Source organism: Centruroides sculpturatus, unplaced genomic scaffold (genome assembly GCF_000671375.1).
Source record: "Centruroides sculpturatus isolate CEXI.00-Female unplaced genomic scaffold, Cexi_2.0 scaffold2259, whole genome shotgun sequence".
Lineage (NCBI taxonomy): Eukaryota > Metazoa > Arthropoda > Arachnida > Scorpiones > Buthidae > Centruroides > Centruroides sculpturatus.
The window spans coordinates 1-23,581 of NW_019386442.1; the positions used below are offsets into that span (position 1 = coordinate 1).

Below are 23,581 nucleotides of genomic sequence, written 5' to 3' on the forward strand. Positions count from 1 at the left end.
ATCAATATCATTCTACAAATTGCATAATTTTTCCAAATGCAGCATATTAAAACTTTGTATTTTGGGTTCTCTTCTACCTGTAATACTATAAATCCAGCAATAATCTGCATAAAGTGTTTGGTTTATTTGTATTTCCAGTTTAATTCATTTATTTCAGATGAATACAAAGCCCTCTAGAATAAAACTAATTGACCAGAAAATTATATTCCCAATGGAAATTGTATTGTGAGGTTTTTCTTTTAGAGATAATAATTAGACATTTGTAATATAAATGTACAAAATATAAGTAGGCTTGTTTTTGTCTATATTCACAAAAATGTGGAAATAAATATGAAATTTATGAACGTTACAAGACAACAATCCTCTTGATGTGTTGATTTTTAAGTTTGTCACATGACATTAGATTTCTACAGATGGATTAAAGGATACGTAACACTCTGGCACTGCACAAGAGAGCAACACTCAGGCACCCAACAATTAATTTATAATCACAACACTGGTTCTTGACCAGCCACACAGCTATACACTCTGGTAACCACCCCGGTCAGCACTGACTCGACACACCAAAGTAAAGTGCGCAATTTCTCCCGCTCTAGGCGGGACAATCTCGCCCCGCATTATTAGGAATACGATTACATCAACCCACCTGACACGTGTTACAACTGAACTTAACAATGTGTGTTTGAAAAAGATCGTCTTAGTGCCAACAAGATGGAAATCGCTAAAAATTGAATTAACCAGAGATAACGTAGCCACTTACTGATGTGTTTAAATGGAATTATAAGAAGAGAGAGTACTTCTCGTATTTCAACAATAGAAGAACGTAAGTCCTAACATCAACCATCTTCAATTGGGATCAAATTGACAGATGATGTTCAATCATCCCACAATCTGAGATCCAATCTCATTACACTTAGTAATAAGTGATGACCAATTGGAAAGTGGAGATGAGTAGGATCAACCAATCGGAATGGTCAATCTGGAACCTGAAAGTTACAAAAATCACAATTGCAAAGACACAGAGCTTTTCCCCCCTACCTTTCTATTGTGCGACACCATACGCAGTAAAAAATCATCTCTGCATCCCAATATCGGATTGGATTACATCTTGTCTTCTTAACGGACTTTCTCCAATCAATGCCCTGGGGCCGTCAACTTCCCAAAAGAGACCAGGAAGGCTAGTTCCAGTAGGACATTCACACTTTGAGAGAAAGAGATATTGGAAGACCTGAATTCACCTACAGTAAACCTATAATAAACCGAGATAATTATTTTGTAACTGGAGAGTTTTCAAACACTCCCACATTCGATTCAGAACTACTCAGATATCCTGTTAATACATGCAGATCAGCAACCTCACCAATTGTTAACACTTTTCCTTCAACTTTTAGTCACCTCTAGGGAATTTACACCTATGAATATGACGAAGAACAGCTTATTTCAGTCAGTTGTCACCTATTCTTCAGGCCTTCAAGATCTGTGTCTGTGTGTTATTACCATTTTTTTTATTAGAAATGGTTGGTTGAATAACAATGTGCCAACAACTATATATAGTTAACATTTTTTAGCATGAATTAGTTGTTTAAATTTATATTGGATGGAGCTAAGTTTTAGTTTTGTTATTAGAGGAGAAGGTGGTAGTTCCATTTCACGTTCTAATTTGGTTGTATATTCAGACCTGAAGATCCGTTTAAGATCGAAAATGTTAGTTGCTAATAAAAATATTTTACAACTGGAGATACAAAGGTTTTATGGACTTTTTTGTTATAAAAAAATTTAGTCAACTACTAAATTGACGTTTTAGTAATTAAAAAATGTAATTGGTATACTCAATAGCAATTACTTTTTTAATTACTAAAACGTTGACTGTATATGAGTTAACATCAGCACTGATTACAGAATAAAATACAAACTGGTATTGAAATTAGAACACTTGAATCAAAACTATTTGTGTATGTTTAGTGATTTTTAATGTTCTATACACAAAATAAAAGTATGCCCAAGCTGAATGTAATGCTGAGTAAAACAGTAAATATCAAGTGAACAACTAGATTCCTTTAACAGGCTGCAAAGACTAAATCAGGACTAAATAATTACTAAACAAAATGGCAGTTTATTAAGTCTATTTTCATCTATCAAGATTGAAATTGTAATTTCACTCCTTAGACAATGTGAGAATCAAACGAGTAAAAAAAAACCTGATCATGACCTCATAAGCTCATATGTGTCAACTTTCTGACTTGAGAGAGTGCCAACTTATGATTTCTCAGAGTTGATAGTGATGTGAGGTTCTAGAAGTGGACCGGAACCATACAACAGAAAAAAAAATTTTGTTTTCTCATATAAAATTTTTTTATAAAACTGTTCAAATAAAAATATAGAAATCTCATGTCCATATAAGGATGTGTTTAAATGGAATTATAAGAAGAGAGAGTACTTCTCGTATTTCAACAATAGAAGAACGTAAGTCCTAACATCAACCATCTTCAATTGGGATCAAATTGACAGATGATGTTCAATCATCCCACAATCTGAGATCCAATCTCATTACACTTAGTAATAAGTGATGACCAATTGGAAAGTGGAGATGAGTAGGATCAACCAATCGGAATGGTCAATCTGGAACCTGAAAGTTACAAAAATCACAATTGCAAAGACACAGAGCTTTTCCCCCCTACCTTTCTATTGTGCGACACCATACGCAGTAAAAAATCATCTCTGCATCCCAATATCGGATTGGATTACATCTTGTCTTCTTAACGGACTTTCTCCAATCAATGCCCTGGGGCCGTCAACTTCCCAAAAGAGACCAGGAAGGCTAGTTCCAGTAGGACATTCACACTTTGAGAGAAAGAGATATTGGAAGACCTGAATTCACCTACAGTAAACCTATAATAAACCGAGATAATTATTTTGTAACTGGAGAGTTTTCAAACACTCCCACATTCGATTCAGAACTACTCAGATATCCTGTTAATACATGCAGATCAGCAACCTCACCAATTGTTAACACTTTTCCTTCAACTTTTAGTCACCTCTAGGGAATTTACACCTATGAATATGACGAAGAACAGCTTATTTCAGTCAGTTGTCACCTATTCTTCAGGCCTTCAAGATCTGTGTCTGTGTGTTATTACCATTTTTTTTATTAGAAATGGTTGGTTGAATAACAATGTGCCAACAACTATATATAGTTAACATTTTTTAGCATGAATTAGTTGTTTAAATTTATATTGGATGGAGCTAAGTTTTAGTTTTGTTATTAGAGGAGAAGGTGGTATTATGGAACCCCAATTACATTTTAGTGAATTGTAAACANTTATACTTTGGTTATCTACAATAACTAACTGTCTAGCTTTATCCGCTTTAATTATTGACAACTGATTCCTTTCAAATAATAAATTTTCTACACCCAAATTCTTGTTTTAAATTTTGAATTATATAACGATAATATACAAACAGTAGATAAGCCAATTCGTATTGGCAATTTTAAAATATTTACATAGATAGAAACGTTAAAACAATTCTTATTATATCAATGTGAAGTGTATGTACGTCTTTATCAAGCTCTTATCTCGATATAATCATCTTCCATAAGGTAGCGATTACCTTGACAATAGATCTGGTTTATCGAGTTAATAGAATAATCTGAAACGCATGAATTATTTCACGTTTTATAATTCGATTTTATTAAAAGTCATCGAAGGTTGTACGTTCTCTGATTAGAGAGGTTGCGTTTGAGAGATGAAAACTTCGGCCGCAACCTCGATTAAAGGTGTTAATACGCGTATCCCCGACATTCCTCTCCCTCCGTTAAACTATACACGTAATTAATGTATCATCACCGATTTAAAAATCATTTAAATTAATGAAATTCAAGTAAAAAAATAATATTAAAAAATTAACTAAATATTATCATTTTTATTGAGTTTATTAAATAAAATATGTTCGTTTCTAATTAACCGCTAGATGGAGGATATTTTTTTTTTCTTTTTTCTAATTGGCCACTAGATGGAGGGAATCTTCATATTTGTTTTTCTAATTGACCGCTAGATGGAGGAAGAGCAGATTAGATGAAGTAGTCAGCTGTATCTTCAGTAGTGTTTAGACGACAGGAACGTTTAGTTCAATAATTATTTCGCAAATAGAAGCCATTTATACATTTATGGTGTTTCAGGTAACAGATATAGTTATAAATTCTTATTCTATTTAGTATATTTTGTGTACTAGCGAAGACATAAATAATTAATGGTAGCGATGGGCGTACACTATGCAGAGCATCTTCCTTATTACGTCTAGTCACGTGTCTATCGGGATTCTTTTCTCGGTTGCTTTTTATATTTATAACAATGTTTTTTTTTTAAATATCCTTTAATATTTACTTATATTACTATAAGTTTGTCTGTTACAGTGATAGAAGTTACTCTTAGATATTTTGTATAACATAGAAGCACAAATTACCTAAAGGTAACTTCTACTGGTTGTAGTTACTACAGGGAATAATATAAATTTTAGAAANATCTTAAATGATTTGAGGGAAAGAATTACCAGACGTCAGTGTTTAAAAAAGAAAAACAAACTTCTTTTACATTTAAGAATTGACACTTTTCATTTATGAAGTAATATTGCTTCTAATAATTTTTCTTCAAAGTCAGACATTTTTATATTTTAATAGGTTATGAGTGGATTTTACTCTGTTTTCTCAACACTAATTGAGCTCACCGGAGTACTTGACCAAAAAAGTTGCTCTTCAAAAATTTCTAGAATTAAAGAAAAGATCTCAACGACTAATACAACAGTTTCTTAAAAAGACACCGGAATGAAAAGTATTTGTAATATTTACATCTTGCAATAGTGATAATTAATACAGTTTATTGTTATACAAAATGTTGTGAAGATTATTGTTTGTTTGTTTAATAATGCGGTTAAAAGATTTTTTTTTCCTGTTGAACAAGTTACGATGTCCGATAATTTAACTGAATAATTACATAGTAAATTAGAATTCTTGTAGATGAAAAATGTATGGAAAAATTCTAATATTTTTGTAATAAATAATACTACCGATAAATGTGTAAATATTTCGTCCATATCCACAGCTGTATATGAAAAATAAATGCATTATTAAAACAAATTATTTTCTATCAATAGATGTATGTATTAAAGCATATAATATACAAAATGTTTGTAAATTTCATAGAAGATATAAAATATTATGAACATATAAGTTAATGTTTTATATCATTAGGTGTTTAATGTACCATCTCGATATAATCATCTTCCATAAGGTAGCGATTACCTTGACAATAGATCTGGTTTATCGAGTTAATAGAATAATCTGAAACGCATGAATTATTTCACGTTTTATAATTCGATTTTATTAAAAGTCATCGAAGGTTGTACGTTCTCTGATTAGAGAGGTTGCGTTTGAGAGATGAAAACTTCGGCCGCAACCTCGATTAAAGGTGTTAATACGCGTATCCCCGACATTCCTCTCCCTCCGTTAAACTATACAAGTAATTAATGTATCATCACCGATTTAAAAATCATTTAAATTAATGAAATTCAAGTAAAAAAATAATATTAAAAAATTAACTAAATATTATCATTTTTATTGAGTTTATTAAATAAAATATGTTCGTTTTTAATTGGCCACTAGACGGAGAAAATCTTCATATTTGTTTTTCTAATTGACCGCTAGATGGAGGGAATCTTTATATTTGTTTTTCTAATTAACCGGTAGATAGAGGAAGAGCAGATTAGAGGAAGAAGTCAGCTGTATCTTCAGTAGTGTTTAGACGACAGGAACGTTTAGTTCAATACTTATTTCGCAAATAGAAGCCACTTATACATTTATGGTGTTTCAGGTAACAGATATAGTTATAAATTCTTATTGCATTTAGTATATTTTGTGTACTAGCGAAGACAAATAATTAAATGTAGCGATGGGCGTGTGGCTACACGTCTGTTGTTTAGTTTTTTTTAAATTCTGTATAGTTTAGTTTTAATTTAAATTCTAATTCTGTAGAATTATCCTCCTTTCCGATTTCTTTGTTTCGGACTTCCGAGAACTCTCCTCACCCCTAACCCAACAAGAGGTAGAGTTAGAACTATAGACGTCAAGGAGGCTGGAGGGGAAAAGGAGAGATTCCAAAATTGGGTACCTTTCTGTCCTTTGATTCTTCTCATTTCCCTTTCTTCCTATCCTATCTATTAGTTTTAAGTTAGGTTAAGGTTCGCGCGTGTAAATTAATTGTCGGGAGGTAGTAGAGGAGTTAACTACCGGCCTACTGTTATACCTGATCACCGAGGTTTGTTGGAAACGTCTAAAGGACAGCGGGAATTCACACCTAATCTGCGTATATATATATCAAATTCAGCGCGAAATTAAACTTGTTTTAATCGGTAAACACGTGTATGTGTTTTTCCTTTCCGCGTTGAACTTCTACAGGCGTACACTATGCAAAGCATCTTCCTTATTACGTCTATTCACGTGTCTGTCGGGATTCTTTTCTCTGTTGATTTTTATTTATAACAACTTTTTTTAAAATACCCTTTAATATTTATTTATATTACTATAAGTTTTCAGTCTGTTACAGTGATAGAAGTCACTCTTAGGTATTTTGTATAACATAGAAGCACAAATTACCTAAAGGTAACTTCTACTGGCTGTAGTTACTACAGGGAATTTTGCTGTCAATAATATAAATTCTAGAAATTAATTAATTACTACAGAATGAAGGAAGTTACTGTGCGTCTCATTGAAATGATTTTAAAGAATTTGGCTGCTCTTATATAAATTATCCATTAAATGACATTATGTCAAACAAAATAGTTTCTTCTTGATTGATACATTTAGTATTGCTGTAATGTAGTTATTGAGTAATCAATATTTTGTGTAAATGATGATAGATATTTATCACTTATATGGATATGTAATTCTAGGTTAAATTTTAGATACGTATACCGTCATGGCGGCACTTCCTGTTGCGACTGGTAGCCTCGCTCCCGACGTTTGGAGCCGAGCGTTGTCACGTGGTGACGACGACCCCGTAGCCTCGAATAAGATCGCTCGGCGACGGTCGACGTAGAGGGCACTGTTTAGATAGATTTGAGACGGATTAATTATGCAAATTATTATCGAGTTCGAAGCGACGCGAAAGCGAAGAGATTCAGGAATTCGAGAAGAAAAAAAAGGCGAGGAGGTTTGCGATTAATTGATTTTTTAAATATTTCCTAATGGAAAATTTAGAAATTAATAGAGAAAAATTTTGGTCGAAGTGCGCGAGTGTGGGCAGTTTTATCGACTTTTGGAATCGGATTATGCAAATATTTAGGTTTACGTGCCGGAATTGGTATAGCGACTTCAAATTTGGCCGTAAGTTTAGGCATTCGGAACGTCGAGGACGTTTGTAGAATGTGTTCCAACAAGTGTAACATAACGTACAGCAGATGCGATAGGATTTGGCCGTCGAAAAACCCCGGCGAAAAGTTTTTTACGCGTTCGTTAATTATCTGCGCGACATATATTGTCCCGGTTCCGGAAAAATGGCAACGTGGAAAGAACCCGAGAGTCTACCCGCCGCCCCTCCAGTTTCCACAAGCGACAACAAAGCGAAAAAAACAGACAAAAAAACGCTAGTTCCAAAAGAAAGCGCACAAGTAAAAAAAAAACAAGTTCTACGTCCAGAAAAACCAGAAAAACGTCGTCGCAAAGGATAATCAGGCAAACAATAGAGTAAGTAATCTGTTTCTTTGTAATAGTTATTTTTGTAATTCGATTCCTCCCCTTTTTTCGCCGCGGCGCAGCCGCTGTCTTTCAAGATGGCGACCGGAATCGGCGACCGCCGCCATCTTGGCTACCTAGGGTAAATCAAACCGTATTTTAGCGGTCGTAGTATTTTAGCAAAAGTTTTAGTATAAGTCGCCGCGTTTTAGCCTATTTCGCGCGACGACGATCCAGTCCGGTAGGTAGGCGGGTTCGTCATCACCACGTGACAACGTTCGGCTCCAAACGTCCAATGCGTCGGGAGCGAGTCTCCCAGTTGCAACAGGAAGTGCCGCCATGACGGTATATGTATTTAAAATTTAACCCAATTCGATAACAAATACGGTAGTTGTATTGGGAAATAAATTTTTGTACATAATTTTTTGGAAATAACTATTTTTTTAAATTAAAACATTCAAATTAAATTTTATTATAAAGTAAACTTTTATGTAAAAATTACTATTTTAGTCCATTAATTGAAATACCTTTTAGATTTGCAGAAATCCATTTTTATTAATTTTTTATTTACGGTCGAATTGAGATATTCAATGGAAAAATTGATTTCTCATTTGAGTTACTTCATTGCTATATTTTGGTATATTTAGTTTTTTATCTTGAGTAAAAGATTTGTAACTATTTCAAAATTGCTGAAGTTCAGACGGTTGTCTTGTTTTTAATGGTGTATAAAATTCTGTTACAATTTTGTTCTCTTTAGTATTAGTCATTTTTTAATTTATTGTAAAAATGTTATTTGATTATTAAAATTTTAATAGAAAAGGAAAAAATTTAAAAAAAAAGTTACTGATATGTCTTCAATTAATTTGCTGTCCTAGCCCAAATGCCTGAATCGGTCACTGAATCTTAGCAGGAATCGATCCTTTGTTAGATGTCGAGTGACGTGACCCAGGTCTACGTATATTTTCCTTACAAAAGATATTTATTTACTCTTGCTTTCTTTTTTTACAGTTACATCATGAATGAGCCACCACCTAAAAAGCTAAAGCTAAGTGAAGCTCCCTGCTCTTCTTATTTAGTAAGTTTTTTATTATTGCACGTGACATTTTATTTTGTGGTAATTTAATGATTATTGTTTCATCAGGTAACAGTCCAAACAGAAACAGCAGTTGTAGCTACCAAAACACAGGATCATCAAAATGCTCCAGTGGGCACGAGTCTTTCTGTAAGTTCATAATAATTTCAAAAAACTATAGTATAATTTTGAATAATTGGTTGATATTTCTTTATTTTATTTCCAGGAGAAAACACCAAATAATCCATGTTCCCAGTGTTTCATGAAGAAAATAAATGAAGAAAGCTTTGTTGACAAAACATTACTGGCATGGGAGTTTTACCATGATGCTGATGATCGAATGTTAATTACTGCTCCACCCAGATTCTGCAAGTCAACCAACATTAATATGCTGAAGGAATTTTTTGAAATAAAACATGACGCCAATGGACGGCAGATCAAGAATGTAACAGAAGAAAATGGAAACTATGTGCCTCTGGAGGGGAACGTGTCAAAAAGTTGGATGGCTTTTAAGAAAATGAATATTTACAAGTGCCGTTGTGAGCCAAAGTGCACGACTGGCTTATGTCCATATAGAAAATGGTTCTATGAACAATTTGGTCAACATCCTGTAATTTCTGTCGACTTTAAAGGCTTACCGGGGACATGCTTGGAGAGAGTCTTGATTAGATTGAACAGTATTATCCATGAGGAATTTAAAAAACATTTGTATCTGATTACAAAAGCACCAAAAAATGATAAAAGAAAGATTTGGGTCTGGTCTAAGAAAGAATTATGAGAAACTACAATATACAGAAATTCTTGACCTATTTTGATGACCACATATGGAAAAGTAGTTGGAATGCAATGAAAAATATTGAGGAAGAGAAGAATTTTGTAATGGAAGGTTTTCTGTTTCTACCCAAACTTTTATCAACCCATTTTGAAACTCAAGAAACTGGTAAAGGAGTGTTTTTGTTCATTGATGAATATGACACGCCTGTTACCAAAGCGATATTTTATGATACGCCTGAATCAGATCTTAAAAATATTTGTCTTTTTTAGAGACTTTACGGGTAAAATATGTAAAGGTAGAAAGAGTGAAAGCACTTTCGAACGAACACTGATTTGTGCTGCAATGCCAATTGGAGCACTGGTATCATTGGGTGCAAATAATGTAGAACATAAATCATTTTTGAGCAAAAGTCACAACTATTACAAATTCTTTGGATTTGTACAAGAAGTGTCAAATTTGCTTATGATGCATAAGTTCAAGACTAAAAAGTTTGATGATGCTATGAAAGAAGTTGAAATCTGGTATAATGGATACCATGTACTTGATGGTGATCTACGTATAAATATCTACTGCCCCTTTCCATCATCAAATACATAAACAGCACGTTGTTACTGGATCGATACAGTTCAAGTAAACTTGGATCCTTTTTTGGATATAAAGTTATTTATGATGATGTCAACACTGTTCTAAACGATTCTACCCCGGGGCATCCTATTACTGTAGTGTCAAAGTTAGAGATTGAACACATCATTCAATTGAAAAACCTTCTCAATAATCATTTCACGTACGATCCCATACAGGATATGGTAGATTTATTCTTTCAATATTTTGCACAGTCTGGATACTTTCTTCTTACTGAGGACACTGAGTCATCTTCTGGAAACATAAAATGTGTGAATCAGGAAATTAAGAGCAAATTAATTAACGCATTCATTTCTGCACGACTTAAGTTACAGAAAACTTTGTTTGAACCTCACAAGATTCAGTCATTTCTAGAAAGTTTGAGGGCACTCAAAGGAAATGATAAGAAGATGTATGTACGTTTTGCATTAAGTACATCTGCTTTGTATAATCTGCAGTCTCTTCCAGCCAATCATTTCATCTTACAAAGTGATATTTATCACATTATCACATTATTAAATCTGATGTAATAAACTTTCCTGATGTTAGGGCCGAATTGGCTGTTTGTATCGGGCGTGCACCTCGATTAGATATTCTTGCTATCACAAAAGAAAATATAGGATATATAATTGAAGTAAAACGCCACGAAAAGGATAATGCGGATGGTGCTCTTTTGCAGATATTATCACGTAATTACGTCACCGTTTTTAAGAAAGTGCCTTTGAAGCAAAAGATTCTCATTGGTTTGCATTTGTCAAATGATCTAGTGTGTACTGTCAGTTACCTAGTAGATATTTCCGAGAAAGATACTGTAAATTCAGTTTTCAAGAATAGGATCACTGTAGATAGTAAACTAGTAGAAGAAACGTATTGACCACTTGTTTTTAGACTAGTTAAAAAAAAAAAATTTGTTCTGAATTATACTAAATAAAATGTACTGGATAAATTTTCATACAAATTTGTATGTTTTTAAGGCAACCAAAGCCAGGTCCAGAAATAAAAAATGTTGCATCTTTAGAGTTTATTTTATAAATACTCTCAAAATTCTCATCACCTATTATTAATCAAGAAATAATATTTTAAACTAGCTGTTACCCACGACTTTGCCCGTGCAGATTTTGCAGCAAAAACCATTTATATTCAGTATTTCAACAACCATAGTAATTGTTATATAACACCTACCGCTGAGAATCAAACTGTTTTTAATGTGATTAATTTCCTGGAACGTTTACAATCGTTTTATAATTGAACCAATATGCAATAATAAATTCGAATTTAAAACGGTTTGAACATTTGGTTAAAAAATCGAAATATATAAAAATTCATAACAATGTCTGAAAAACATATAAATCTTTCTTATTGCATATACTTTAATAATTTAATTAGTTTCTTTTCTAGAGATAATTACATTTGCAATAATTATAGATATCATAGACAAAGATGCTTATGATAATTATGCTTACTATATGATGTAAAAAATTAATTCTATAGCAATACAAATGAACGGATTGAAATACAAAATGTCCACAAAACCTTTGTACAGTTGTAAAGTATTTTTATTAGGAACTAATGTTTTCAATCTTAAATATATCATCATCAGGTCAGAATACACACTCGAATTAGAATGTGAAATTCGGAGTTTAAATAATTTCGTAAAGAAGTTTAATCCTTTAAATTTATAATAAATTTTTTTTAATAGAGGAATTTGAACCTACAAACGAAATATAAAGCGCATGAGAAATTTGTCTTTCTATTTAACTATAAACATTCTCACGATCAAACCGTGTATAGTTTACAATTACAGACGAAATTCGTTATAATGTTGTCATTTTAACACTAACTTTACCCACACATGCTAAAACAAGTGGTCACCTGACGAATTTTTCCACCACAAAACGTATAAAAGCGATCCTCCTTCCCTTCTCGGGGAAGTCGCCAATCGAACGAACAACGTCCTAGACGGACATTAACTTTCCCCTTATACTTACTGTACGACCTTAATTGAAAGACCTTGGGCCACACCTCGCATCGCCTTTGGGAACAAAGCCGGAATTTACATCCGATATTATCCCAGAGGTATGAAATATTATTGTAAACTCTCTCTCATCCGCGAAGTCGAAGGAGTTTTGTAAAATTTTTATTTAGTTAGCGAGTTAAATTCTTGTTTTTAAATGGTGTCGTTACTCGACTCTGCCAACGTCTTATCGTCGACCCCTCCGACTCTCCTCCACTCGCGTAACAGAACGTAAACGCCATCCTTGACAAGAAAATACAGTGGAACCCCGGTTAACGAACTTACTCCGTTCGTTAACTGAATTATTCGTTAATCGAAGCAATTTTTCCCATAGAAATTAATGCAAATGCAATTAAAAACCACCAGTGGTTAAGTGGTCTTCGTACCTTGAACACGGGGAGTTCGTTCGTGGGTTAGCACCTCGCTCAGACGAGCTGGCCACGTGGAGTTTTCCAGGATTTCTCCACGTCTGTAACGCCTAAATAGGGGCCAGTTTCCCTTAAAAACACCTCCCAGAAGGCATTCCCCTTAGTCAGATCGCCCAAGTGTTGCGTTGCCATAACTTAACAAAGAAACGAACTCTTTCCGTAAAGAACAAGAAATTGATCTAAAGTTGATTGTCTTACTCTTTTAAGCAAAATCTTTCTCAAATGCGATAGCGCATTGTCGTTTATATCGCGTTGTCGTTTTCTATTGCCACTATGACCTTTTTCTTTCTTTGATGCCATATCGATTAATTAATTATAAAATGTCCTTTGCTTCTCTAAAGTAAACAGAAAGTTACATTTATGTAATTATTAGCGTCTATTCAAGACGTTGTAATTAAAATACGACAGATTACGTAAGTTACTTTGTCACATTTTCTTAGGTAATATTCTTGAATGAATAGAAATTCTTAATATAAGTATCTCTCTGTATAAATAGGAATACGACAATTTAAGTCATTTATGGATTTTCGATTGCCACTTCCTTCGTATTGTATAATTCCATAAATGATTTACACTTTCTGTTTGTTCCACAGCAGAAATTAAAATGCTGAATTTGAGTTCTTGAAAATATCTTGTATTTGTTCACCAAATTACTTTACAGCTGCATTATTATTTCAGAATTCTGTAGAATATTTTTCGCTCCAAGTTCGAATTTTATATTAAATAATTCACTTCCAAAATAATGTACTTTGTACGTCGATTTGTATCGCACTTTACGCTTTACTTTCATTATTTTGATTACCATTCTATAATCAAAATAATACTGTGAATACGAAGCCAAGTGTATGCTTATAGATACCTTAATTAACAAAATTAGTCAGTAAACTTCTATTAAGTGAATCGATTTCAGCCGATATTTTTCATGAAAACAAAAATTACATCTCCCAGAAATATTCTTCGTATTAAAGTCGCGTATCGTCTCTTAAATATAAGAAATTACATACTATATATAATTAAATCAGTATTATTATAATTGAAATAGATTAATACTAACCATTATAATGTATTGTAAATTGACCTCATGTACATATTGTATACTCCCTCCCTGGTTATGCTTATTGCGGGGCCAGGGCATGTATGTTCTTTATTTGTACCTTAATAAATTGATTGATTGATTGGTACACGGCACCATCAAGGCCAACATTGTGAGCGCCTATTCACCAACTGAAACCAGTCATTGACACAGCCAAGGATGACTTCTACAACCAACTGCAGTATACGGTGGACATGATCCCACAGACTGAGCTGATTATCCTAGCCAACGACTTTAATGCCCATACTGGTATGGACAGAAGCGGATGGGAGACAACAATGGGCAAATTTGGATGTGGTAAAATCAATGATAATGGACGGCGTCTCTTATCCTTTGCTGTCTCCAACAGTTTGATCATTGGGAACATCTGGTTTCAACATCCACTAAAACACCAGCTCACATGGAGAAACCCATCTGATGAGGCTTCTGCTGTACAGGATTATGTCCTAATCAACCTCCGATTCCGCTCAACGCTGAAGAATGTTCGATCCATGAGAGGACCCAATTGTGGCTCAGACCACTACCTGGTCCGTGCCAAAATCCAGTTAAACTATAACGTGCTAAGCGGACCTCGCCATCACTACCTCAACCAGACTGGAAACAACTTATAATCACAACATACAGACAAGAATTTCAGATCGCCTTGTCAAACCGCTTCTCCATACTGGACACATCTGATGACATAAACGAGGGGGATAGACGGATTTCAGAAGTGATACTGGATTGTGTCAAGCCCCTGTGCCCACCAGCCCGCCGCCGAACACAGCCTTGGATATCTGACGACTGCCTCGACTTGGTGGCCAAACGAAAACAAGCGAAGTTGACCAACTATGGGCAATATCGCCAGCTTAATCATGAGGTTTGACTGAAAATGAAAATCGATCGAGAGCTGTACTGGAACAAAGTGGCCGCTGACCTGGAAGCAGCAGCGTTCAAACATGAGTACAGTACCCTCTACAGCACTCTCAGAAAGTTGAGTGGAAAGTCCAAAGTAACAAATGATACCATAAAGAAAGCGGATGGAACATTCATAAAATCGTCGACAGAACGACTGCAACGTTGGAAAGAGTTCTTTAATAACCTGTACAATCATGACGCTCCCCAGGGAGTGTTAGCAGAACCACCGCCGATTGACCAGCCCGCAACACCTATGTCAGATGCAGAGCCTACAATTGCAGAAGTGAATGCAGCCATTGGATCGCTGAAGATTGGCAAAGCTGCTGGACTGGATCCGATCACTACAGAGGAGATCAAGGCTAGTGGTGACATTTTGCACCATCGTCTTTATCTACTCGTTAAAACAATATGGCACATAGAACAAATACCAGCCATCTAGAAGAAAGCTATCATCGTGCCAATCCACAAGAAAGGCGACAGCCAGGATTGCAGTAATTATCGCGGTATCAGTCCATCGTTGGCAAAGCATTTATGAAGATCGCCCAATCAAGGTTACAAAAACACCGTGAAGAAACCAGCCGAGAAGAACAGGCAGGGTTCCGTCCTGGCCGTGGCTGCTGCGATTAAATCTTTACCCTACGTCAGCTTATAGAGGAAAGGACCAAATGTGGCAAACGGATTGTTGTCATGTTCATCGATTTTAAATCTGCATTCGGCTGTGTGCACAGGCCTGCGCTATGGAGAGCACTGGAGAATGAGCATGTCCCACAAAAAGTTATTACACTACTTAAACGGGTTCCTTTACTTACGACGCCTGCGCGTTTCACCCGACTGCCCTTACTGCTGAGCTCCTGAAACATCCCGACATTATTGGCTTACTTGCCCGCAGTATGCGGAGGCCCGCCAAGACTTAGGTCGCACCTTGTCTTTAGACTTCGTCGTTCGTACAGTACGGTAGATTGGGATCATGCCGATTTCCCTCTTCGTCAGCACGTAGAGGCCTTGGAACGATTTGTGTATCGATCGAACCGCTTTGCATAATAGCTATGTGGGGTCCATCGGAGAAAAAGCCAACAGAGTAGAGTCTCCATATGAACCCGTGTACAGAAAAAAGAGCTGTGTTTTGCAAAAATGGTCAGTTTGTATGATACGAATTATTTGGATATTGTATTATTTTTTTACTATTTTTATGTTTTTCCTTTTTAGTTCTGTATTTACCTGAAAAGGGGTGTAAAAAACATAAAATTGCACCCGAAATTCCTAGTAATAATAAATACTAACGTTTGAAAACCTTAGAATTGCCTTTGTCTCTGATGTCCTCTATCTTCTAACCCGCTCGAGCTTTAACTACCAAAATTTATTAGCATCGATCTTCTAATACACAAACTTCCCCGCAAAATTTCAGAAATTTTCAACAAAAAACAAGGAAATTATTAGGTTTCAAAATGGATAAACAGTCGTGTTCCTCACAACACACTAATATCCATACAAACAGTAAAAAAACCCAAACGTTGTTTGCGCTTTTCGACGTTATGAGGTCCCCGAGTCCAAAACTGTAAAAATCTTGGGGACCATTTTTTGACAGATAGCCGTACTTTCTTATATATAATAGCCGAGAAAGTAAAAATAAACGTTGTGTCACAAATGCACAATCGATGCCTTTCAATACGAGGGCTGTTCGAAAAGTTCGCGGCCTTGCCTATATGCGGCGCTGCCATCAATTTAATTTTTGGCGGGAATAATTCAGTCATCCTTGCTAAAGATACTATACCAATTTCCGCTTGATTTGTCATAAAGTTTTGCCACGACAGCTTAGTCAATGTGCACATGCTTTGTCAAAAATGGAGAAGATGGAGACTCGTGCGGTCATAAAATACCTGACGAAAAAAGGGTTGACCGCATCTCAAATCAAAGCTGACATGGATGAAGTTTTGGGAGAGTCTGCTCCTTCGTACACCACTGTGAAAAAATGGACAGCCCTTTTTAAATCTGGCAGAGAGAGTGTGAAACATGACCCTCGCAGCGGACGGCCGTCAACTGCTGTCACTGAAAAAATATCGACAAAGTTTACGATTTGGTGTTAGCAGATCGCCGTTTGAAAACGCGTGAGATAGCTGAGACAACAGGCNGCACTTGTGATATAACACTGGTTTCTTAACTGTGATGTCTTCATTGTTATTTAGGCCTTTTAATTTAACTTTTATGTATTTTTATCTTGTGAGTTTAATTGAAACACCAACTGAAGAGAGACTATTTTAGTCAAAATGCATTTTGGATGTATTATATTAGTACATATTAGTTTTAATGATTGTAAAATCTCTGTTTTGTAAACTTAAATATACAATAAATTTAAGAAATTTTGTTTTTATATTCACTGATATGATAAGCCTCAATATAAATAACTGATTTAAGTTAGTAGAAATATTCAATAAAATTAAGGGCAAAAAGAAAAAAAAAAAAAAAAAAAACAGTTCCATCAGCGGGGAAAGTGATGGCTTCGGTTTTTTTGGAATGCTAAAGGTAGTCAATCTTTATTGACTACCTAGAAAGAGGAAAGACCATCAATGCTGTCTATTACTGTATACTTTTGGAAAAACTGAAAAAAGAAATCGAAGAAAAGAGGCCACACTTGAAGAAGAAGGTTGTTTCACCACGATAATGCCAGAATCACTGAACAAAAGATAAACGAACTTAGCTTCCAATTAGTTCCACATCCACCGTACTCACCTGATTTAGCCCCCAGTGACTTCCGCCTTTTTCCAAATTTAAAATAATTCTTGGTTCGAAAGAGATTCCACTGAAATGACGAAGTCATCTCTGAAGTGAACGAGTATTTTGCACACCTTGACAAATCGACCTATTGTGATGGCATAAAAAAGCTAGAACATCGCTGGAATAAGTGCATTGCTAACAAAGGAGACTACATTGAAAAATAAAAAAGTTTTAACGTTATTTTGTTTGTTGTTCTATTTGAGGCCGCGAACTTTCCGAACAGCCCTCGTATATATATATATATATATATATATATGCAAAGTGTTAGGGATGTGTGTTCAGGACTCAATTCGTGCGGAGGTACCGTTAAAAAATTTGAAAGAATACTATCAAAATACTTTATGCGTTCAAAAAAATTGGAAAATTTCAATCTGTATATGGGAAATTTTGGGGTAATTTTAACTTTATGTAAGTGCTTAAGCTTAACAACAATGGTAATTAAGCCAAGCTGTTTTTTTAACTCTTTCCGCCCTGTGGGCACTAAGAGGACCTCTTTTAGCAAGCCCATTATGGGTTCGACCAGGCCCACAATGGGGCGGCCGGGTGGTGATGGATGGGCTCGACATATCCGAACAGATCACCCCGAAAAAGTCCTGGGATTTTTCTACCCGTTCGGATTCGATCCCGGATCCCCCAGAGCGGTAAAGCTTACTAGCTAAGCCTTAGCCGCTCGGAAACAGATTATTAATTTAAATGAATTGATACACCCACAATGCCTTAAATTAATATACTGTAATACAAACAAAAACATTTGAGATTTTAAATTATTTTATTCGGTTAAGATTATTTTAAACACCAATTATTAAACATTATTATTTCAAATATGATTTTGAAAGAGGGCGCTACTCGCTATACTCTCGCAAAAGCGAAAATGTAAATAATACTTTTAAATAATTTTATTTTAAAAAATAAAAATAATTTTTAATATTTAATTTAATGATAATAATAATGTTATTACTTAGATATTAAAATAGCTTTAAATTTTTATACGATTTAAAAATTAAAAATTTGAATTAAAAAAAAAAAAAAAACAATTTATGTTATTGATAGAAGCCAGCAGATGGCGACGTGATATCAAAACAGTCGACAAGATGATTACGATAAGTAATATCACATGATGGAGATTTTAGGATGGATTCTTTTATGTTTTATCATGTCTGTAGAAACGAAAAATATCCCCGTGGTTATAAATACTTGGGAATTTACTGTAGCAACTAAAGCTGCGTGGAATGCCGTATATAACGAAAGTAGAAGCGCTTTAGATGCGGTGGAAATTGGATGCACCGCTTGTGAAGTTGCACAATGCGATGGAACTGTTGGATATGGAGGAAGTCCCGACGAACGTGGAGAAACCACGCTCGATGCTATGATCATGGACGGTCCTTCGCACGATATCGGAGCCGTCGGAGCTCTGAGGAGAGTTAAAAGCGCAATATCTGTGGCTCGTAGGGTGCTAGAGAATACTCAACATTCCATACTCGTGGGTGATCAAGCTACCGAATTTGCTAAGCAAATGGGTTTCAAAGAGGAAGATCTGTCGACTAATAAATCTAGAGACATGTGGAAGAAGTGGAAACTGTCAAATTGTCAGCCAAATTATTGGAAAAATGTCGTTCCCGATCCCAAAAAATCCTGCGGGCCCTACAGGCCGGCGCGGATGGACGGACGGTCGGGCGAAACGCCCCGGTACGAGTCGAACTTTAATTACGGAAATCACGACACCATAGGTATGCTCGTGATCGATTCTCAAAACAGAATGGCCGGAGGGACCTCCACCAACGGTGCAAAGTTCAAAATTCCCGGAAGGGTGGGGGATTCGCCCCTGGTGGGTGCCGGACTCTACGTCGATCAGGAAGTCGGCGGAGCGGCCGCCACGGGAGACGGCGACGTGATGATGAGGTTCTTGCCGAGTTATCGGGCGGTGGAGAACATGGCGGAAGGAATGAATCCCTACGACGCGGCTGCGGATGCCGTGAAGAGGATAGGTAAAAAATATCCGACGTTTAGCGGAGCGGTAATTACGGTTAATATAAACGGCGAAGTCGGTGCCGCCTGTCACGGGATGAAAGTGTTTCCTTTTTCGGTGTGCAATCCGGTTTTGCAAAACGTTACCGTAAAAACCGTTTCTTGCATATAAAACGTCGGAAATAGCCTTTACCCGAGACATTGCACTATTTGCTTATTATTATTCAAATTAAAAATGTGATATTTTTGCAAAACTAAATGTTGCAGCACCAAAGTAATTTTAAACACTTTTAATCCAATGTAAAATTTTAATATTTTGAGCAGTGGAAATTTGCAATTAAATTACCACTGCATTAATTACCTCGACAATCTTTTTATAAATGAAAAATTTTAAATTAAAGATGTATAAATTATGCCATTTATCAAATCAAAGCATATTTTAAAAATTAATAAATATTTTTATTCTACAGCAATGATTAATTTTATCAGTAAAAAACTACATCTGCTTTTGCAATTTTCTATTTTTGTCATCTGAAAAGTTTTTTCTCTTTTGTAATTTTCCCATATAATAAAATGACTTCACCTTACTAAATTACCTATTTATATAGAAAGCTGCATCATTCCGCATACAAATTATGCTGCATTACTAAGCTCTATCTATATCTTTTTCATTTCCACTAATTAAAACTGCTGTGCTGTTTGTTATCACATATGCCACTTAATGTACTGTAAGTACACATTATATCAAGTGGTAAAATGCGAGTAGAAGGATTTGTGTTGCAGACTAGGAATATTCTATCGAGATGGTATTAGAAAAACTACTAAAATTGCTTAACGATAGAACAGAAATGGGTGGAATATCAAGTATAATATTATAATAGATTATGAATAGATACCATAACTGTGTACTGTTACCTGTGTTAGATAACTAAAACCCAGATAGGATGGACACTCCTAGTTAACTGTCCTATGCATTAAATATATTGATTTATGTAAAATTCTTAGCTTTTTATTTAAGGTATCGAGTATGACTATATGTACTCATTTATTATCCCGTCGAATTGTGTTGTCGATTAATGTTATATTAATTTTTTAAGCAGATTAAGTTATTCAACCACGAGATATTTCTAGATTATTGAAAATTTAAATTCATTTAATCGTTTAGAAAAGTTGCACAAGTGTCTAATTCAAATAAGGATCTTAAAGAAATTGACCTCTACAATTGTTAGTTAGGATTATGCTAAAATCTTTCTTCGTAGGGTGATTAAGAGAATTGATTATTCATAATAATGTTGCCGATACGTTTTAACTATTATGATATGTATTACATAACATATATGATATTTACACAATAATTTTTAAAAATAAGTATTAATAGAGAGGAAAAAATATATATTTTAAATCAAATTAAATTCAAAATTATATCATTTATATACAAATAAACATTGCGCAAAAATATAATCTTATTTGATTTCTGATAAATTGAAGAGAGCAAGAAGAAAATATTTAGCAAAGTCTTTTATTAATTATTCATTACTGTCTGCTGTTCTAAAGAAAATCTAATTTTGACTTCTTAAGCAAGACACTTTTATACATTTTTAAAGAATTCTTTGGTTTAAATATTTATGACATATTCTTCAAAACTTGTGTTTTTCAAAACAGTAAAATGTAATGAAAATTGATAGAGGAAAAGAAAATATTTTGCTCTGCTATTTAATTTTTGAGTTTTTATAAATTATATTTTTAAAAGTAAATGATAAATTTATTTTTTCTTTAAATTTCAATGTTACTCTGATCATTTAAAGTGATTTTTTTTTAATTTTTTAATATTCTATTAATTTATATATCAATATCCTTAGAAAATTGTTTTTATCACTCAAATATACTAAAAGTACAGTACTTTAAACAACTTCTTGGACTAAGTTTTTTACCTTATAACCATAGTCCTGTACATTTAATTTTAACTGAACTCTTAAATTTGTGTTATTTGAGCATTAAAATTAACAAAAAAACATACAAAATTGTTGGAAAATTTTGCATTTGGAAGAGTTTGCTCCACTCCAGTTTTTCCAACATCCTTCTAATTGCTTAATTTGTTATTTATGCTTCCGACGGACTTTATACTTGCTAGAGTTTAAAAATTCCTTATTTAAATTTAAATATGTGTATATTTATTTGCTTTAGAATATATGGCCAAATGACCTTTGATTATGATGCAGATAGCATTTTATAAAGAATATTAAATATTTAATTGCTTCTACACAAATAATCAATATAAAATATGGGGAACTAACTAGGTTAAATTTGCATTTTAAGTTTCTTTTGTGTTGATAAGATCTCATAGACTTTGATGTGTGATATATTGAGTTTAAATGCTAAATTTATGTGTAAGTTTGTGTTTTAATAGCATAAATAATTGTGGAAATTGAACAAAACTTTAGTATCTAGTACACGATGGTTAAAAATCAAGTTTTATAGCCTCAATATAAAAAAAAAACTATTCCAAAAAGCCATTTGTATGAGTCATAAAGCAACATAATTACAAAGAGAGTGAAGTGTTTTGTAAACTAAAACATATTTTTATTATATTTTAGTTTAAAATATTCAAATTTACATGAATTATTTTAACAAATGTTTCAGAAAATTATATAGAGAACTGAATATAAAACAATTCCCTAAGAGTACCTCTGTATAGTATCGACTTCTATTGATAGTCGAACGTCACAATATGCATTTACGTCATAATTACGCAAGAGTGACGAGCGAAATTCACACATCAATAAAACAAAAGGAAGAGCGTGCTAAACAATACAAACATCTTACAATAACGACGTGTCACAATTGAATCTAATACAAACGGCCGTTCGATTACGCTGACGTAACGAATTAGTGTTTCCTCACGAATGACGTGGCGTAGAACATAAAAAAAAAATGGCGGATTTTTCCAAGCAAAATGTCATCCGAGAGAATAGTAAAAGGGGGGTGGTAATTTTATTTTTGACAGTTATCTGGTAGAAATGTCATAGTTGAAAAGGTACAACGCGTAGAGATGCTACAAATTATCTCTTTGGCATCGTTTCAGTGACGTTATAAGAGATAAAAATGTGGCACATCTTTTTAATATACCGTTAAATTTAGAAATTAAATTTTAAAAAATAAATTTCGAGTTATATTAATTAAAAAAGTCGGGGAAGATCCTCGAGTAACAGATGTTTGAATAGGACTCGAATTAATTTAATTTTGTAATAAGTAAAACTCATTTTCTACATTACTAAATAAGAAGTTGCTGGTCGCTATTTTTAGTAACTTGGTCTTGATCAAACGTTTCCGGAAATAATTTTCTCTGCACGTCCGATCGATAAATTTTCATCAAAATGAACATTTTCTCATCCCGACTTCGACGTCTCCATCGTCTTTTCTTGTAGAATAAGTAAGTGTCGAGTTTCTAAAGGAAGTAAAATTTCACTTTTTCCTATAAAGCAAATGCTATTCCCAGAAATTCTTTTACTTTCTCAATTTTTAAATATTAATGCATTCAATTACTTTATAAAAATTGGACAAATTAAAATAGCTCAATCGTTAAAGTTTGGAATTGTTTTTGAAGTTTGTTTTAAAAAATAAAAAAATAAAAATGGAGTTAAATGATAGGATATAGATTTTATGACTTTAAATGTGGTGGAGAGTAATTTTCCTGTTTACTGTTAAGTAATAGTAAAAATATTATTGAAATTTAAAGAAAGTAAATAAATAAAAATGTTTTAACCTATTTAACAAAATGAAATCATTACTCTAGTTGTAAACATTTAAAAATTCTATCCTACTTTGTTGACCTATTTAGAAGACCATCTGTTATGGATCGACCGGATCAATAACTGTGAGAACGTGACATCTCTTTTTTTAATCGGAGAGAGTTGGCCGCCGGTGTTTAGTTAGCGAAATTGGCTTTGAGATTCTCAAAATTAAACTCTCCGGAAAATTTCGTACTAACGACAGACGGTATTAAGTTTGTTTAATGTTCAATTAAATCAAAAAAGATTTAATGGAATTATAAGTTTTTATTAAAACATCTTGCGAGATTTATAAGTGTGTAAGTGGAACTAGATTATCGATTAATTTAAATATTTTAAAGCGAGACCGTTCATCCGTGTCATTAAATCAACCGTCAGCTTGTTTAAACTCTGTTTGCAAACTATTTAACTAGTTTTTGGATCACGTAATCGA

At 34.0% G+C, this 23,581-nt stretch overlaps 4 protein-coding genes across 4 annotated transcripts; all 4 read left to right on the forward strand.

Annotated features, from left to right (window-relative positions):
* The first annotated feature begins 5,732 nt into the window (after positions 1–5,732).
* On the forward strand, positions 5,733–10,158 carry LOC111614978. The gene is made up of 4 exons (XM_023356349.1): positions 5,733–5,864; positions 8,732–8,798; positions 8,865–8,945; positions 9,022–10,158. Exons 2-4 carry the CDS (start codon positions 8,739–8,741, stop codon positions 9,571–9,573), a joined length of 693 nt encoding a protein of 230 aa, XP_023212117.1. The 5' UTR covers positions 5,733–5,864; positions 8,732–8,738; the 3' UTR covers positions 9,574–10,158.
* A 3,762-nt stretch (positions 10,159–13,920) lies between these two features.
* Positions 13,921–14,337, forward strand: LOC111614975 (craniofacial development protein 2-like). Its single transcript, XM_023356347.1, has one exon. The coding sequence runs from the start codon at positions 13,921–13,923 to the stop codon at positions 14,335–14,337; it is 417 nt and encodes a 138-aa protein (XP_023212115.1).
* Positions 14,338–14,597: 260 nt separating this feature from the next.
* Positions 14,598–15,062, forward strand: LOC111614980. The gene has a single exon (XM_023356352.1). The coding sequence runs from the start codon at positions 14,598–14,600 to the stop codon at positions 15,060–15,062; it is 465 nt and encodes a 154-aa protein (XP_023212120.1).
* Positions 15,063–18,469: 3,407 nt separating this feature from the next.
* Positions 18,470–19,809, forward strand: LOC111614979 (N(4)-(Beta-N-acetylglucosaminyl)-L-asparaginase-like). Its single transcript, XM_023356350.1, has one exon. It carries the CDS (start codon positions 18,510–18,512, stop codon positions 19,530–19,532), a length of 1,023 nt encoding a protein of 340 aa, XP_023212118.1. The 5' UTR covers positions 18,470–18,509; the 3' UTR covers positions 19,533–19,809.
* Positions 19,810–23,581: the final 3,772 nt, after the last annotated feature.